General features: G+C 36.0%; 2 protein-coding genes across 8 annotated transcripts in view; both read left to right on the top strand.

Moving 5' to 3' along the window:
- The window catches only part of CERS3 (ceramide synthase 3), a 56,234-nt gene that overhangs the window by 810 nt on the left and 41,788 nt on the right, over positions 1-13,636 (top strand). The window contains exon 1 of one of the 5 annotated variants that reach the window (XM_054836725.1): positions 3,917-3,984. The exons of 1 other annotated variant lie outside the window; for it this stretch is intronic. The gene's annotated coding sequence lies outside the window, so the exon portion shown is untranslated. Of the gene's footprint in view, positions 1-3,916; positions 3,985-4,126; positions 4,220-4,775; positions 4,909-5,689; positions 6,603-13,636 lie in introns of those variants that run through there. 3 more of the 5 variants (XM_054836723.1, XM_054836721.1, XM_054836722.1) reach the window with 3 other exon arrangements.
- The window catches only part of LINS1 (lines homolog 1), a 30,053-nt gene that overhangs the window by 7,658 nt on the left and 8,759 nt on the right, over positions 1-13,636 (top strand). The window contains exons 6-8 of one of the 3 annotated variants that reach the window (XM_054836719.1): positions 2,625-2,802; positions 3,801-4,219; positions 7,586-7,719. In XM_054836719.1, the coding sequence (XP_054692694.1) occupies positions 2,625-2,802; positions 3,801-4,219; positions 7,586-7,719 (731 nt within the window). Of the gene's footprint in view, positions 1-2,624; positions 2,803-3,800; positions 4,731-7,585; positions 7,720-13,636 lie in introns of those variants that run through there. The other 2 variants (XM_054836720.1, XM_054836718.1) reach the window with 2 other exon arrangements.

Here is a 13,636-nt window from a genome sequence, read left to right as displayed (position 1 = left end):
AGCAGATCAGGTTCTTGTGCTGAGGCTATGCCACAAGGCTGGCAGTGGGATGGCAAGGGAATGAATGAACGCCGTGTAACTTGCATTCCTGACGGGAGAGGATGTGTTGCTGTGTCACGCTGGTAGCTAGTTAGTAGTCTTCTCTTATGCTATAATGAAGTGGTGAGATGAGGCTTTTTGCCTGAGACACACTTGTGGAATCCCATCTTCCCACTTGCCTCTTTACCTCTGAGAGGCACATGATGCACATCTTCTGATGCTAAGCCATAGGAACATGGATGTGCAAATTCTATGATCAAAGCAAATTGCTTCCCAGGACTACAGACTTCACAGCAAAAAGGGAAATGCAGTTCTGAAGCAATGTTTCTAGTCAAATACAAGTGAGAATGGGTGTTTCTTACTGTCAACCAATTGATGATGTGGCAAAAAGTAAAAAATAATTTATATTTATATAACAAGGATGAAATTTTACACCATTTTAAATACAATGAGGCATTTTAATACAAGTTCTAGATGTGTTATTTTACTTTTTATATTTCTATGTTATATAGCAAGCATAAAATCAATTTTTAATTCATCTGACTGTGCAAAAGAGCTACGGACTTCTGTAAGACAGCTTCTGACTTTTTTCCAGATTTTGGAAGATGTTATATTTGTGATGCCAGTTGCATTCTTAGAGTTTTTTAAGTATTTGTAGAGAATATTTTACTTATGATCCACCTTCTGAAAAATGTATAGAGATTGTCTAAGAACAAGTAAATAGAAAAAAAATGTAGGTTAAATCTATTTTAGATGTCTCTGAAAATTCTTTCTCAAAGAAAAAATTTCTCCTTTCTTTTCCAGATTCATGACACAAAAATGAGTTCTTTAATTAGATTCAAATACCCCAACTGTCAAGAGGAATTTCAAGTTGAAAGGAATGGTGCTTCTATTTTAGTGACATTAAATTAAGTGGTTAAAACAAGAACCAAAATGCTTTAATATGCTAACTTCCCTTCTGGGAAGCTGGTCGATCTTATCTTTTTTTATTAACATGAATTACGATGGCTTAACTTTAATTCATTTCAATTTTGAGAGTAATTTCCAGATAGCTTTGATTTATAGGGAAGAAATTCAATCTGAATAGTAACTATTAATAACAAAGATGATATTTGCTAAGAGGAAAAGCAAAGTTTAAAGTCAAATATTAAGGAAAACCACATAATGATGGTTTTGTAAGTAAAGTTGATTCCCATGTTGCAGGAAATTTTTCAAAAACGGTAATTGCTGTTTATATAAATGATGCAACTATGCTCTTCAAGCCATAATGTACTTCCAGCAGCATTAGACTTCTTACTTAAGGGTTACTTTGGGGTAAACATACATTTTTCTTTATATTTTTTTCTGTTTTCTAAACATTGAATGTATGCTATGTTACATGAAAACTAGTACCATACTACTGTATGTCATTAGTATTGAAGTGGTAAGTTTCTTGACTTAAGGGAAAGAGTCTGTAGTATGAATGCAAAGTTATTTCTATGCGTAAGCTACTGCACTAAAATGGCATAAATTTTGAGGTGCTTTTCCCGTTCAGGAGTGCAGTGTTTATAGGGAAGGGAAAAAAAAAAAAAAAAAGATTTACAGGAAAAAATACTGCTTGTATAAAATCCTTGCTGGAAGGATTAATATCAGCATGAAGGTATACCTTTATCCCAAGCCTGTATGTACTTGAAAACGTACATCATCCATGAAGAATTTATTTTATAAAGAATATGGCTGTACTACAAGCTTCATACTTTGTTTTATTGTAGAAATGACAGGTTTTTTCCATCAACTGTAGATCACTGCAGTTAATTTCTACAGTGAATCACACGGGGGGGGGGGGGGTTTAGCTTCAGTCCTGTTAAAACATTACAGTTGCATTATTATTTCGTATGGGAAGAATGACCTGAGATGAAATCTCAGTAAAGTGCTCTTATTGGATTGTTACATCTGTGGCATTGGCTTGATTACAATTCACCTTTCTTTAGTTTGTGATGTACCAATGAAGCTATCTAATTGGGGAGCTAAGGGAGAGTGTAAATCCCAGCTGTGTAGTTATAGTCACATTTTTGTAGGTTTCCTGATATATGCACATTTTTGGAGGTGTGATCTTCATTTGTTAGTCTGCAAACTTAGGTGTGAGAGGATTCACCCTGTTGTAGCCAAAACTTTCTAGGTCACCTCTGATTATTCTTCCTTGAACACTAAAGAAATAGAGAATGCTAGATGAATAAATTGTGTCCTTAAGTTTTATCTGTCTGAGGGGGAGGTGGTACCTAATGAGTCCATTAATCTTCTGCAGGTTATTTATAATTGTGAACATTGGCATCTAAACATTGGTATGTTTAGAGTTTAATAGTCATTCACACTGAATTTAAGGTTAGAGAACTGCTTATGGTTTTCTGCAAAATATTTTTTTACTACTTTGGTACCAAGAAGGAAGAACTAACCTATAAAATTTGATGCTGTGTTAAGTTAGTTGAGCTAGGGAATGATAAATGCGTTCATGAACTGTTACGCACTGTTAATTTAAAAAACAAAAAGTATATGTTGTTTAGTAACAAAAAATGTATAGCAAAATTCATGGTTACTTTTTTTTAAAGACTTTCAGAGTTCCATGTCCCAGCTGTTGATATTCTGGAGGAGTCATCTGAAGTCCTTCCCACAGTCTCGCTCAGTTGTACATCACTGTGAATGGCTTTCCTTGATCTTCATAGAGCAAGATGATGATATGTGGGAAGCTGCTAAAGCTTTATTACTCATTTATTTACAACTCAATAGGTTAGTGTACATCTTATTTGACAGAACTATGAAGAATTGCAATTTAGTGAGGTTATTGTGATATACATAACATTTCAATTGATTACTTTTGTATAAAGAAAAAATATTTTTAATAATTAAAACAAACCACAGGAATTCAATGTAGTAGTGTATGATGTAAGAGCAGTTAACTTCACTGATAATTTGATTAAGTGTTTTTTGGATGGAAATGAGGGAATTGTGCAACAGTTTCCTATTAAATACTTTATCATATCCTGTAATTCAGAATAATTGACTTCACAATCTAAAATAGCGGTTAGACACAGATAAAAGGCAAGATTGTTTTCTTTAGACACTGAGAGTTTGACAAGAATGGGATATTATAATTAAACTTCAAGAATTCAGGGACTTCTGGCAAAGTAGCCCTCTAAGGATTGCACCCATGTTAATTCTAACTAGTTGATAAAAACTCTTATTGCTAACAACTGAACTGTGTTCTTCATGAATTTGTCCTGGACATTCACTGCTTCATTGTTGTTTAAATTACTGTACAAGATATTATCCTAATTTATAAAAGGTCTCTCAAGCTTCAAATGAGAAGATATCGCAAATAGTATCTTAGATACACGCAGTTGTTCTTAGACACCTTAATAAAAGTAGGTCAATCTTTTCCAATGTGCTTAGCATCCTGAAAGTTAATCTATGTTCAGGATTACAAAAATTTTAAAATAACAATTGATGTATTGTAAGTAACTTTGTTTATTGCAGAGTGTTTCCTAAGGAGGAGTGCTGTTTAAGAAGGCCTGCTTTAAGTGCTTCGGCTCCCTAAACTGTCTGATCTCCTAGCCTTACCTGCCTTCATTCTTTCTTATTCTAATATAAAAACTTCCTTTTTTGGTTTTTACTTTTTGACAAAAATCAAAAAAAGAGCAAGAATACCATTTTCTGGACATACCTGTTTTTTTAAAAAAACTGTAAACTTGCATTGAATTTAATCTATTTTATGACTTACTTTTCAGGTTACGGTATGATGCTGCTAGTAACTTAAGCCAAAAAGAGGAGGAAAGCTGGAATTTTCTTACGCATGCAAGTGGATATAATCCTCACTGTATCTTTTTATTTTTTCTAGAAAAAATTGCATTTGATTCCACAGTACTTCTAGATTTTTTGATTTCATCAGAAACTTGCTTTCTGGAGTACTTGGTAAGGTACTTAAAGCTTCTTAGAAAAGACTGGCATCAGTTTGTAGAGATCTGTAACCATTTTGATACCAAACATGGCAGTTTTCAATCAATTTCTTCTGTCAAGCCACCCCATCAAGAAAAACAGAGCTGTATGACTGATGAGAGTTTGCAAAATGCTTGTTGTGAACCAGAACCACAGACTCTGATATCTTTGGCGGCTTCTCACCATTACTCAGTGCTTACAACAGAGCAAGGTGATAATGAAGTTGCAGAGTCTAACCAGTCTAACTCATTGATATGCACTGATAGTACATCTCTGCTGGGTTCTCTTCAAAGCCTTGTTAGTTATGACAGCTCAGAAGACTCTGAATTAGACTCAGATGGAAAAGAGTGCTTGGTAAACACAAAGCAGGTGCCTTTAAATAATGAGGGTGAGACGAGGATAAGGGAAACCAGTTGTAGCTGCACAGATGATAAACAAAGTACACTCAAGTCTGAAGTGTTGCTCCTGAAACAAAAGGGATTGAATACCTCATCCTGTTTGACTTGTACGGTGTCTTCGGGTAGTATCATTCCGCTGAGAATAATGCTTTATAGATCAACAAAATGTTTGGAAGAACTGCAAAAAGCTATTTCTAGGTTGCAGAGAAGAAATCTTTTCCCATATAATCCATCTGCATTGTTGAAACTACTGAACCACATTGAGAAGATCAGTAAGAACAGGAATCCACAATAATCTAAAGAAGTGTTCTAGTGATTTTTTTTAACTAGTACACTAGGAAACATTTCCATGAGATCAGTGACTTCTAAAGCTCATGCTGCTTGCACCTGTCAGTGTATTTAACCTGAAACAGGATAAACGTGGTTTTGGTTGACACCTTAAAAATCTGCAATTGCATTCAGTGATATGATCCATTACCTTGGGGTCCTAAGCTTATTCATGGTATGTATGTCAGTGTATGGTATGTAAGGATTAATTGTTAGGTATTCAGAATTTGGTAATAAATGACTAATGTGAAAGCATATCAACAATATATGATACTTAACATATTGTCAGTTATACTTAGTCATTCTATATATGAAGTCATTGCCAGATCGGTAGTGATTTATGGACTGCAGTGCAGTGTTAATGCGACACTTGACTGCTTAGAGGTTGAGCTAAATAAAATATTTTAGTTGGGGATGGTTTTGGTGTTTATACTGTGTGTTCTGCATCGGTGCTTTGCCTTAAGTGGACTTTCAGATGTGCTACCACAATAATCCATGCCACGCTTTTCTTGGCTGAAGTGCTTAACTGATGTCTAGGTTGTATTTTTTTTTTTTAGCTTTTACTGTTTACCTGATTTAATTAGCAGCATTATCATTTCACTGAAAATTGAATTTAATTTTTCATAATATTTTATGGTATATTCCTTTAATAGGAAAGGTAGATGTGGGACTAAGGCATATATTGCCCATTTATAGAACACTTTAGTGGAGCATTATATCTAAAATCAAGCTTAGGTAATGCAGACGTGAAATTCCAACAGAATTCCTCATATCCTTTATGTATTTTATATAAGTATAGAATATATACTTAATAAATTTGTTAAATCAGATAACTAGAAATTAAGTGTCTGCAATGGAGTGAGATGGATATTGAATTTAAATTCTTATACTATCTTTTATTAGATCTAATTTGAATAACCTGAAAAGTAAGTGTCTAAGACTTTGCCTGGGGAAAGTTAGTTTGGAACAGGATCCAAACCAGTGTGTGCACTTAGCAGGAAGCCACCTAATGTTGGTGTGCTTAACATGCAGCTTGTAGTGCTCTTACAAGGGTTTGGCAATGGGAAAGTACTGATGACAGGGACTGCTGTGAAAGTCTCAGACCTCATCAGAACTGTAAGAAGCAGTTTTCCTCTTAGGGTTGTCTCTTGAAGGTAAGTGTTCTGTTCTAATTGAGAACCAAGTAAGTTCTGTCGTCCTTTTGAATAGCTATTTAATGTTAAATTAAAGTAGATACTGAGTTAAGATGAGCAGTTTCTGGAGCAGGTGACTCTGACCCCCAAATCTCTGTGGCCATCTTCTAGAGCTCTGAACTGGTGAATCCAACACTGTCAGGAAATAAAACTAAGTGAGGCTTATGGAATAATTCAGCTGGAAATTAGAGTGCTCTTCAGATACACTTGCGTGGTATCTCAGACAGCAAGGTTTGAACCTCAGTCTTACTCTTTCAGGATGACAGCTGTAATCACTTGGCAGTTACATAGGAAAAAGTGATGCCCTTTGCTGGCATGTAGGAGATCTGAATATTCTGTGCATTCGTTGCACTTTGTTTTCTTCCTGAGATAACTTTTGTGCATAGGGCGAGAATGTCAATGAATGGAAACTTTTCCATTCATGCTTATTGTTACTGTAGTTAAAAACTAACCTCTGAGTTGTCCAGGGCAGAAGAAAGCCTGGTTTCTCTTTACTGCTTAAACTTGGTTATGCTCTAGATGCTGAGTAGCTCATTTCTGTCAGGACTAAAATGGATCTGGGCATGTTCAAAGATGCAGCTCTAGACAGCTTGGGAACTTTTCAGTTCAAACAAGGGAAGTGCCTTTGGCAAGGCAGTTGAGCAAGAGTTTCTCAAGATTGCTATTTTAAATGTAGGTAGGTACTCAGACTTCAGTGAAATCCTTCCCACTATCCTCACTTCTTTTCTAATCTAGCCTTTGCTGACTTTTTTAACTAACTTAATTGTTTTCACTGAACATACTATGGTTCAGCACTTCTTGGTCTAGACTTTGCCACTTGAAGTCTCTAAATTACAACAGTATTTCTCAGACACTTATAAGCCGGGTGGGAAAGGTAGAATGGGGAGATAATTTCAGTTTAAAGTGCTAGTAGTCTTGTTTGTCAGTGATTACTACAACTATAAAAACATTTTTGAAGTGTAAAATTTAAACATCTCAGAACAGTGTGTAGAATTTAGCAAGAAGCGTAGGACCCATAACTTGATTTTTGAATACAGCAAATCCAATTGCAATCCAACTGTATTTAATTCTTACAGGCATGAAGTTGATTGTGTGCCCAGTGGTTATTAGTAGTGATCATTCCCACATGTTTCATTTCTCAGAAAGCCATTGTTTTAATTCTCAGAATGTTTTAGTGGTAAAAATGGGTAAATGTGGTTTGTGTCTGGCAACTAGATACCTTAATGTGTTGATATTTTACCATTTATGAACTGTAGGACCTGAGCTGGAGTAAAACTGGTGTGAATCAACTTTTGTTTTTATTGCACACAAAATGAGTGTGAGCAGTGAAGGTAGCTAGTAGTTCTGTGGCTAGATTCAAAAAGTCTAGCACAAAGAAAACACCTTGCAAAAGAATTTGGGTTTTAATCCATTGGTGAGTATATAAGGTGGGATGGTTGGGGTTTGTTTGATTTTTTTTTTTCTTTAGTTTTTACTCTCTATTTACTATTATTTTAGGCAGAGCTGTTATTTTGTTTGTTAGAGCAAATTAACTCAGCTGCAGAACCTATTACCAATGTTAAATTAGAACTTAGGAAGTAGGTTGGTTATTACTAGGAGGTTGGTGTGCCTTACCTTTGAATATTGATATCTAACAACTTTTCTTGTATTATTTCAAAGCAAGACACAGAACAAATCAGGTGACCTGTCTGGAGACAGTTTTCTATCTGAGGCCTTATCCTGAAATGTCCAGAGTCTCCATCTATGTCTGTGCAGTTGTTTTGAGGAGTTTACCTTCAACATCAATAGAATAAATTATGCTTTAGTGAGGTAAGCAGTTAGCACTAGAACTTGCTTACAGGATGCGCTTTTTAAAAAGAATATTTTTGAACTTGCATATTAGTAGAGCTTGATTGCAATTACAGCTGAATCCAGGTGGTTCCATGCTTGTGGTTCTTAAAACTGGATTTCCTCCAGTATTTTTATGACTGCTTTCCATTCTAGTTTTAAGACTTGTAATACAAGTTTTAATCCTGTAATACAAGAATAAAAACCAACCTTGAGAATTTCTATACTTGTGATGCTCTTGTAAGGCTGAGAATAAGGAGCCTTGGTTGTTCCCTGGTTTTTCACTGCAGGATAAGCATTGTTTGTACCTCTTCCAAAGTCAGTTTGGGATGGTGTCTGAAGTTGGTATCAAGTATTTGTCACAGCCTTTCAGCATCAGTAGGAGTGAAAATACTGTGGTCATTACAATTTTCCTTCTGTGTATTTTCCCTTAAAAGTTGTCCAAATGAATTTGTAAATTCTTGTTGTGTTTTGTACAACTCTGTTGGGTTACCTGGTTCACTCTGAAATTTTGTTAGACAAGCCACTTGTATGTATCAGAATGGGTGACAGGCAGGCTTTTACTATCACTAGCTCGACAGCAGGCATGGGCCTGGACTTGGTTGAGAAACATATTGGGGATTTAGGCTTTTCCAAGTCATTGTCTTAAATACTGTGCAAATTAGTTTATTGCTGGTAACTGTCAGGACACTCTTTAATGGACAGGCTGGCTTGCTGCTGGTTACATACAGCAAGGAAGGAAGGAGTACAACAATATATTTTGTGGTAAAAAGCTTACATTGAGAATTACAATATATCCTTAGTTATTTCTGGCTCCTACTTACCTGTGCTACAAAACATGAGTTTTCTCAGTCAGCAGTGTCCTTTCAGGGGGAAGATTTGAAAAAATTGTGAAATGTTTGAAAAAGTAGCACACGCAACCTCAAAAGTAATTGCACTGCTGAATGTTGGTTTCATTAAAAGGTTGTAGGGAAGGTTTGTACCTACATACTCTGGAACTGTGTCAGGAGGTGTAGCTGCTAATCGTAGTTGTCTAAGGATCTGCTCCATCTTATCTTGGTGCTAGAGAGTTGAAACCTGAAAGATTTTCTGTGGAGCTTCAAAGAGCTTCCAAATGTCCATAGGTGTTGTGAAGGAAGTAATAGCTTCATAAAAAACAATGGATAAGACTTTGAAACCTATTTTGTGCAACAACATGTACTGATTAAGTAAAAAAAGGTTTGTTGTCAAATGACAAAATCTTGTGTGCTTATCCCTACATTCACAATATTCATTCTTTGCTTGTTAGCTTTATCTTCAAATGTAATCTTTCAGAGTTTGTCAGCTCTTAGGGTAACTTTGTTACTACAGACCTTTGTAGCTATTACATGTAGGGATTTAACTGAAACAGAAATTGATGCCTTCTGGAAACTTAGCTCCAGTACTTGACTTCCTTGATAGTATTTATATTCTTCAAGAAAATCATGTATAAGATGGTGTTCTCTTTCTGCTGACACCAGTACAGCTGCTGTCAGAATCAGGTGAAGATCCATTATGCATCAGATGTAAAACCGAACTGATTTTTTTTTTTAATTATTTATCTCCTCAAGGGAGAATCTAGTACTTGGTCATCTTCAGCAGAATATTGGTCCCTTTAAAAGAGTGTTTCTATTCTTAAGCTAAAAACGTTGACCAGTATGATGCCAGTGTTTTCTGTAATTTTCAGTTATGAGTTGATGCAGAAGGGGGAATTGCTGGCTGTGAAGCATTAAAGGGATTGCCTTTCAGTTCCACCAACCAAATGCTCATGTTTTGCTCTTGTGTTCTCTGTGGATGGATAAAGATTGATGCTCTAAGAGTCTTCTAGTAATGTAATCAAACAACATTTGTAGTGTTGTCTTATATGCAAGTGTTACAAATTGTTGAGGTTTATTTTCATATGGTTGTTAAACCAGTGCTTCCAGCTCCAAGGATCAGCAAGGCATCTTTTTTTTTAATCCTATGTTATTTGGACTGTTGGAAATGAATTAAAAAAACTTTCTGAATGAATTGGTTGGACTAATTGTTAAATCTCTAGTGTTTCAGCCAGAAGATTTTGTATATTAGTGTCCTGCATCTTAAGCCACTAAGAGCACACGGGAGTATTATTTGAGTGAATTAACAGTGCTGTATTTGGAGTGGAAAGGGTGAACTACAGAAGTCAATCCTTAGATACAGTTCTTCTAGCTAAGATTTTGAGTAACATGAAAGTTTTAACACACTGCTTACTATGAATGTGAGCAACAGAAGTTACTCTTCTTGCTAAATCTACCTTTTAGAATGTATTAGAACGTAGTGAAAGTACCTTATATAGATATGCAGTTTTATATATTTGAATTGCACTAGTGTTTCTGGTTATTAGAAAGGTGAATTTGACAAGTATAGACAAGGTGATGCTAAATCAAGGGGAAGGAAAAAAATCTTCTCACCAAGGATATTTTTAAAGACAAAACAGACGAGGATTTTGCATTTAAAAAATGCTGACCAAACTGTAACCAGATGAATTATTTACTAAATCACACATACATCTCTGTGCCTCTGGATATAAAAGCATTCTTAATTGCTGTCCTGGAGGCTTATTGATACACTGTATGTTCGGTATTTAAATGAAATACAGCAAAGAGTTTCTAACAACTTGAAAGAGATAGCATAATTGTGGTATTTATATCCGTCAATTGTTAAGTGTACAGAGAAATTTGTTGGAAAGCAGTCCCCAGGTAATGTCAATGTCTTTTCCTGAAGTCTTTTTCCTAAGCTTATCTTCATAAGTAATCTGGATGATGGGATCAAGTGCACCCTGATGAAGTTTGTGGATGATACCACACCGAGTGGGGAAGTAGACACTTTGGAAGGGATAACCACCCTGCAGGAAGACCTAGAGAGGCTGGAAGAGTGGGCTAACAAGAACCTTAGGAAGTTCAGCAAGGACAGGCGTAAGATCTTGCACCTGGGAAGACATAATCCAGGAGTGCAGCACAAGCTGGGATCCACCTGGCTGGAGAGCAGCTCTGGGGGTCATGGTGAACAACAAGCTCAATATGAGTGAACAGTGTGCTGCAGTGGCGAAGAGAGCCAACAGGATGCTGGGCTGCATCAACAACAGCATCACCAGTAGATAAAAAGTCATTATCCCACTTTACTCAGCACTTTTCAGGTCACACCTAGAATACTGTGTTGAATTTTGGTCCCTGCTATATAAAAGAGATGTGGACAGACTAGAGAAGGTCCAGAAAAGGAGCAGGAAGCCTGCCATATGAGGAAAGGCTGAGAGAACTGGGTTTGCTCAGCTTAAGAAAGCTTAGGGGAGACCTCATCACCATGTTCCAGTACTTAAAGGGTGGCTACAAAGAAAAAGGAGATCCCCTTTTTAAAAGGAGTCACATGGAAAAGATGAGGGGTAATGGGTGCAAGTTACTCCTGAGGAGATTCCGATTGGACAATGGAGGAAAATTTTTTAAGATAAGAACAATCAGCCATTGAAATAATCTCCCCAGGGAAATGGTGGATTCCCCAACATTGGACACTTTGAAAATTTGGCTGAATAGAGTGCTAGGCCATCTTGTCTAGGCTGTGCCTTTGTCTAGACAGAGCTTTTGCCAAGAAAGATTGGATGAGATGATCCTTGAGGTCCCTTCCAACCTGGTATTCTGTGATTCTAAGGCATATTTGAAGCCTATTAACAATCCTGTTCTCTGCATTTTAGTGAAATGATGGTGGCTTGGGTCAGCAGTAGAGTCTGTTAGTGTTTCTTCACTTCTCTCCACTGTCTTTATCCTTCCAGTGTTACTACTGACATCCCCTTTTTATCCAATTGTCATCTTTCTTCTTGATATTAAGGCCCAGATTCTCAAAGTATTGAGTTTTCTAATTCTTATTAAAATTCACAGGAACTAAATTCTGAAATTATTTAAAAGGATTTAAGCATTTTGAAGATTTCAGCCTATGTTGTCACATTGTGTGTATTCCTGATTTAGTCCTGCAATGGCATTCATGTACAAAAAGTATTTATTACCTTAATGCTTGCTCTGCTCAAAATCAGGTATCTAATCTTCAGTTATGACAGATGGCATTATTAATTAATTAGAAATGAACCTCTCCTTACTTAAAACCCTGTATGGATTATGAATCAGGTCATACTTCTTAGTAAGAAAGGTCTTGAGGAGAAAGCTTTTCAAGAGATTGTAAATGGTCGTCTTCATCCCTTTTATGTAGGGAAAGATTGGTAGATTAGGAGAAGATAAGAATTCATGTGAAGACGAGCTTAGCTTTTAATCTACAGATTGCAAGATTATGAGTTATGATATTGATGTCCTTGAACATGTGACTGATTCATTTTCAGATATTTGTTGATTCTTGAAGAGCAGAAAGTATAGGAATATCAAGTTTTTTTACCTTGATCATGAAGGAATACCAGATGGCAAGAAGGTGTGTTTCACTGGTGGTGAAAAGAGAATTCAGGGTCCAAACTATTATTATTAGATCAAATTGACTCCTACTTTTTCTGTGTATATATAGGACTGACATTTGATTAACTCTGTCATTGAGATAATCAGTTAGCAAAAATGACTAGGTACTAATAGGCAATACATTTAGAACATTTATCTGTGGGTTCCCCAGATGAATTTTAAGGTTTTTGTATAAAGGAAAACAAAAGATGCCCTTAGGTTTTGGGTTTTTTTTCTTCTTCCCCCTGCAGATGCCATCATACACAACAGCTCTGATTCTAGAAGTTTAAGACTTGATACAGTCTCAAAGATTTGCCAAGAGGGTTTTCTCTAGTGAGAAAGTTAACTAATGCTATAATCTTTCTTACGTAACTGCTTAGAAGCTCAGGTAAAAGCTCACATCCATTGTGCGGATTCACTATAATTTATGTATTTAACTGGCTGGAACAGAAAGAAGTGAATTTTGTGAATTTTTCTTGTTCTAATATTTTTTCACTGAAAACTTATACATAATTTCCAGTGATATGTGAAATAATTATTTGGGTCAATTACATGCCTCCATTATCTAATTATATTTAATTGTTGTATGATTGAGTAGGTGTTATGCTGCAAGTAAGGAGTAGTAACACTTTTTTTTTTCTCAGACATACAGACTGTGATGGCTTTTTTTGGTTGGTTGGTTTTCTTTTTTGCAACACTCAAATGTAAGGTACCTGAAGGATAAGTACTATGAAAGTGCAGTGATAATTGAAAGGTCAGTGGGCAGCTTTGATCAAGAGGTTATGGTTAGCTTATTATTTACCATGCAATATCTTTAATCTTGTAATAGTCCTACGTAGGTGGTGAGTGCTACCTAACAAATGCTCCTCAAAAAGTACATAAAAATACTTTTTGTCAGTTTATTATATGTAGCAGCCCCACATTTGCTCCAGTCAAACAAACATGTTTTTTGTAATTTAGTGTAACAGTGAAGAAATCATGGATTGAGGCATAAGAAAGAGGTGTTTCTGCCAATTACCTATTACATTACTGGCACAGTATTACCCAAGTGATATATGAATCAGCTTGCTCTAGGCTTTCCTAATTGACAAAGTGTCCCTAAGTGTTCTGCTTGGTTCATGCTAGTGGTTCAGATGTGGGAAAGTATGGAGATAATTTAAAGCAACAGCAAAACCATAATGCTACCTTTCTGAAATAATCCTTCATGTTTAACACTTATCTGGCTCATCAGTTTATTGAATACTGCTCCCAGTTTTATGGAAGGACTGAAGGCTTGCAATAGTTGCAAAATATAATACCTCAAAAAAAAAAAAACCCACCCCACCAACCAAAACTATATGAACAAACCCAAACTCTTCTCTGAAGGGAAACAAATGGACAGGATGCAAATATTGCCTGGGTCACGTCTTCTTTTATTGCA

The sequence above is a fragment of the Grus americana genome, chromosome 10 (genome assembly GCF_028858705.1).
Source record: "Grus americana isolate bGruAme1 chromosome 10, bGruAme1.mat, whole genome shotgun sequence".
In the NCBI taxonomy this organism is placed as follows: domain Eukaryota; kingdom Metazoa; phylum Chordata; class Aves; order Gruiformes; family Gruidae; genus Grus; species Grus americana.
This window is presented reverse-complemented; position numbering and strand designations above follow the sequence as displayed.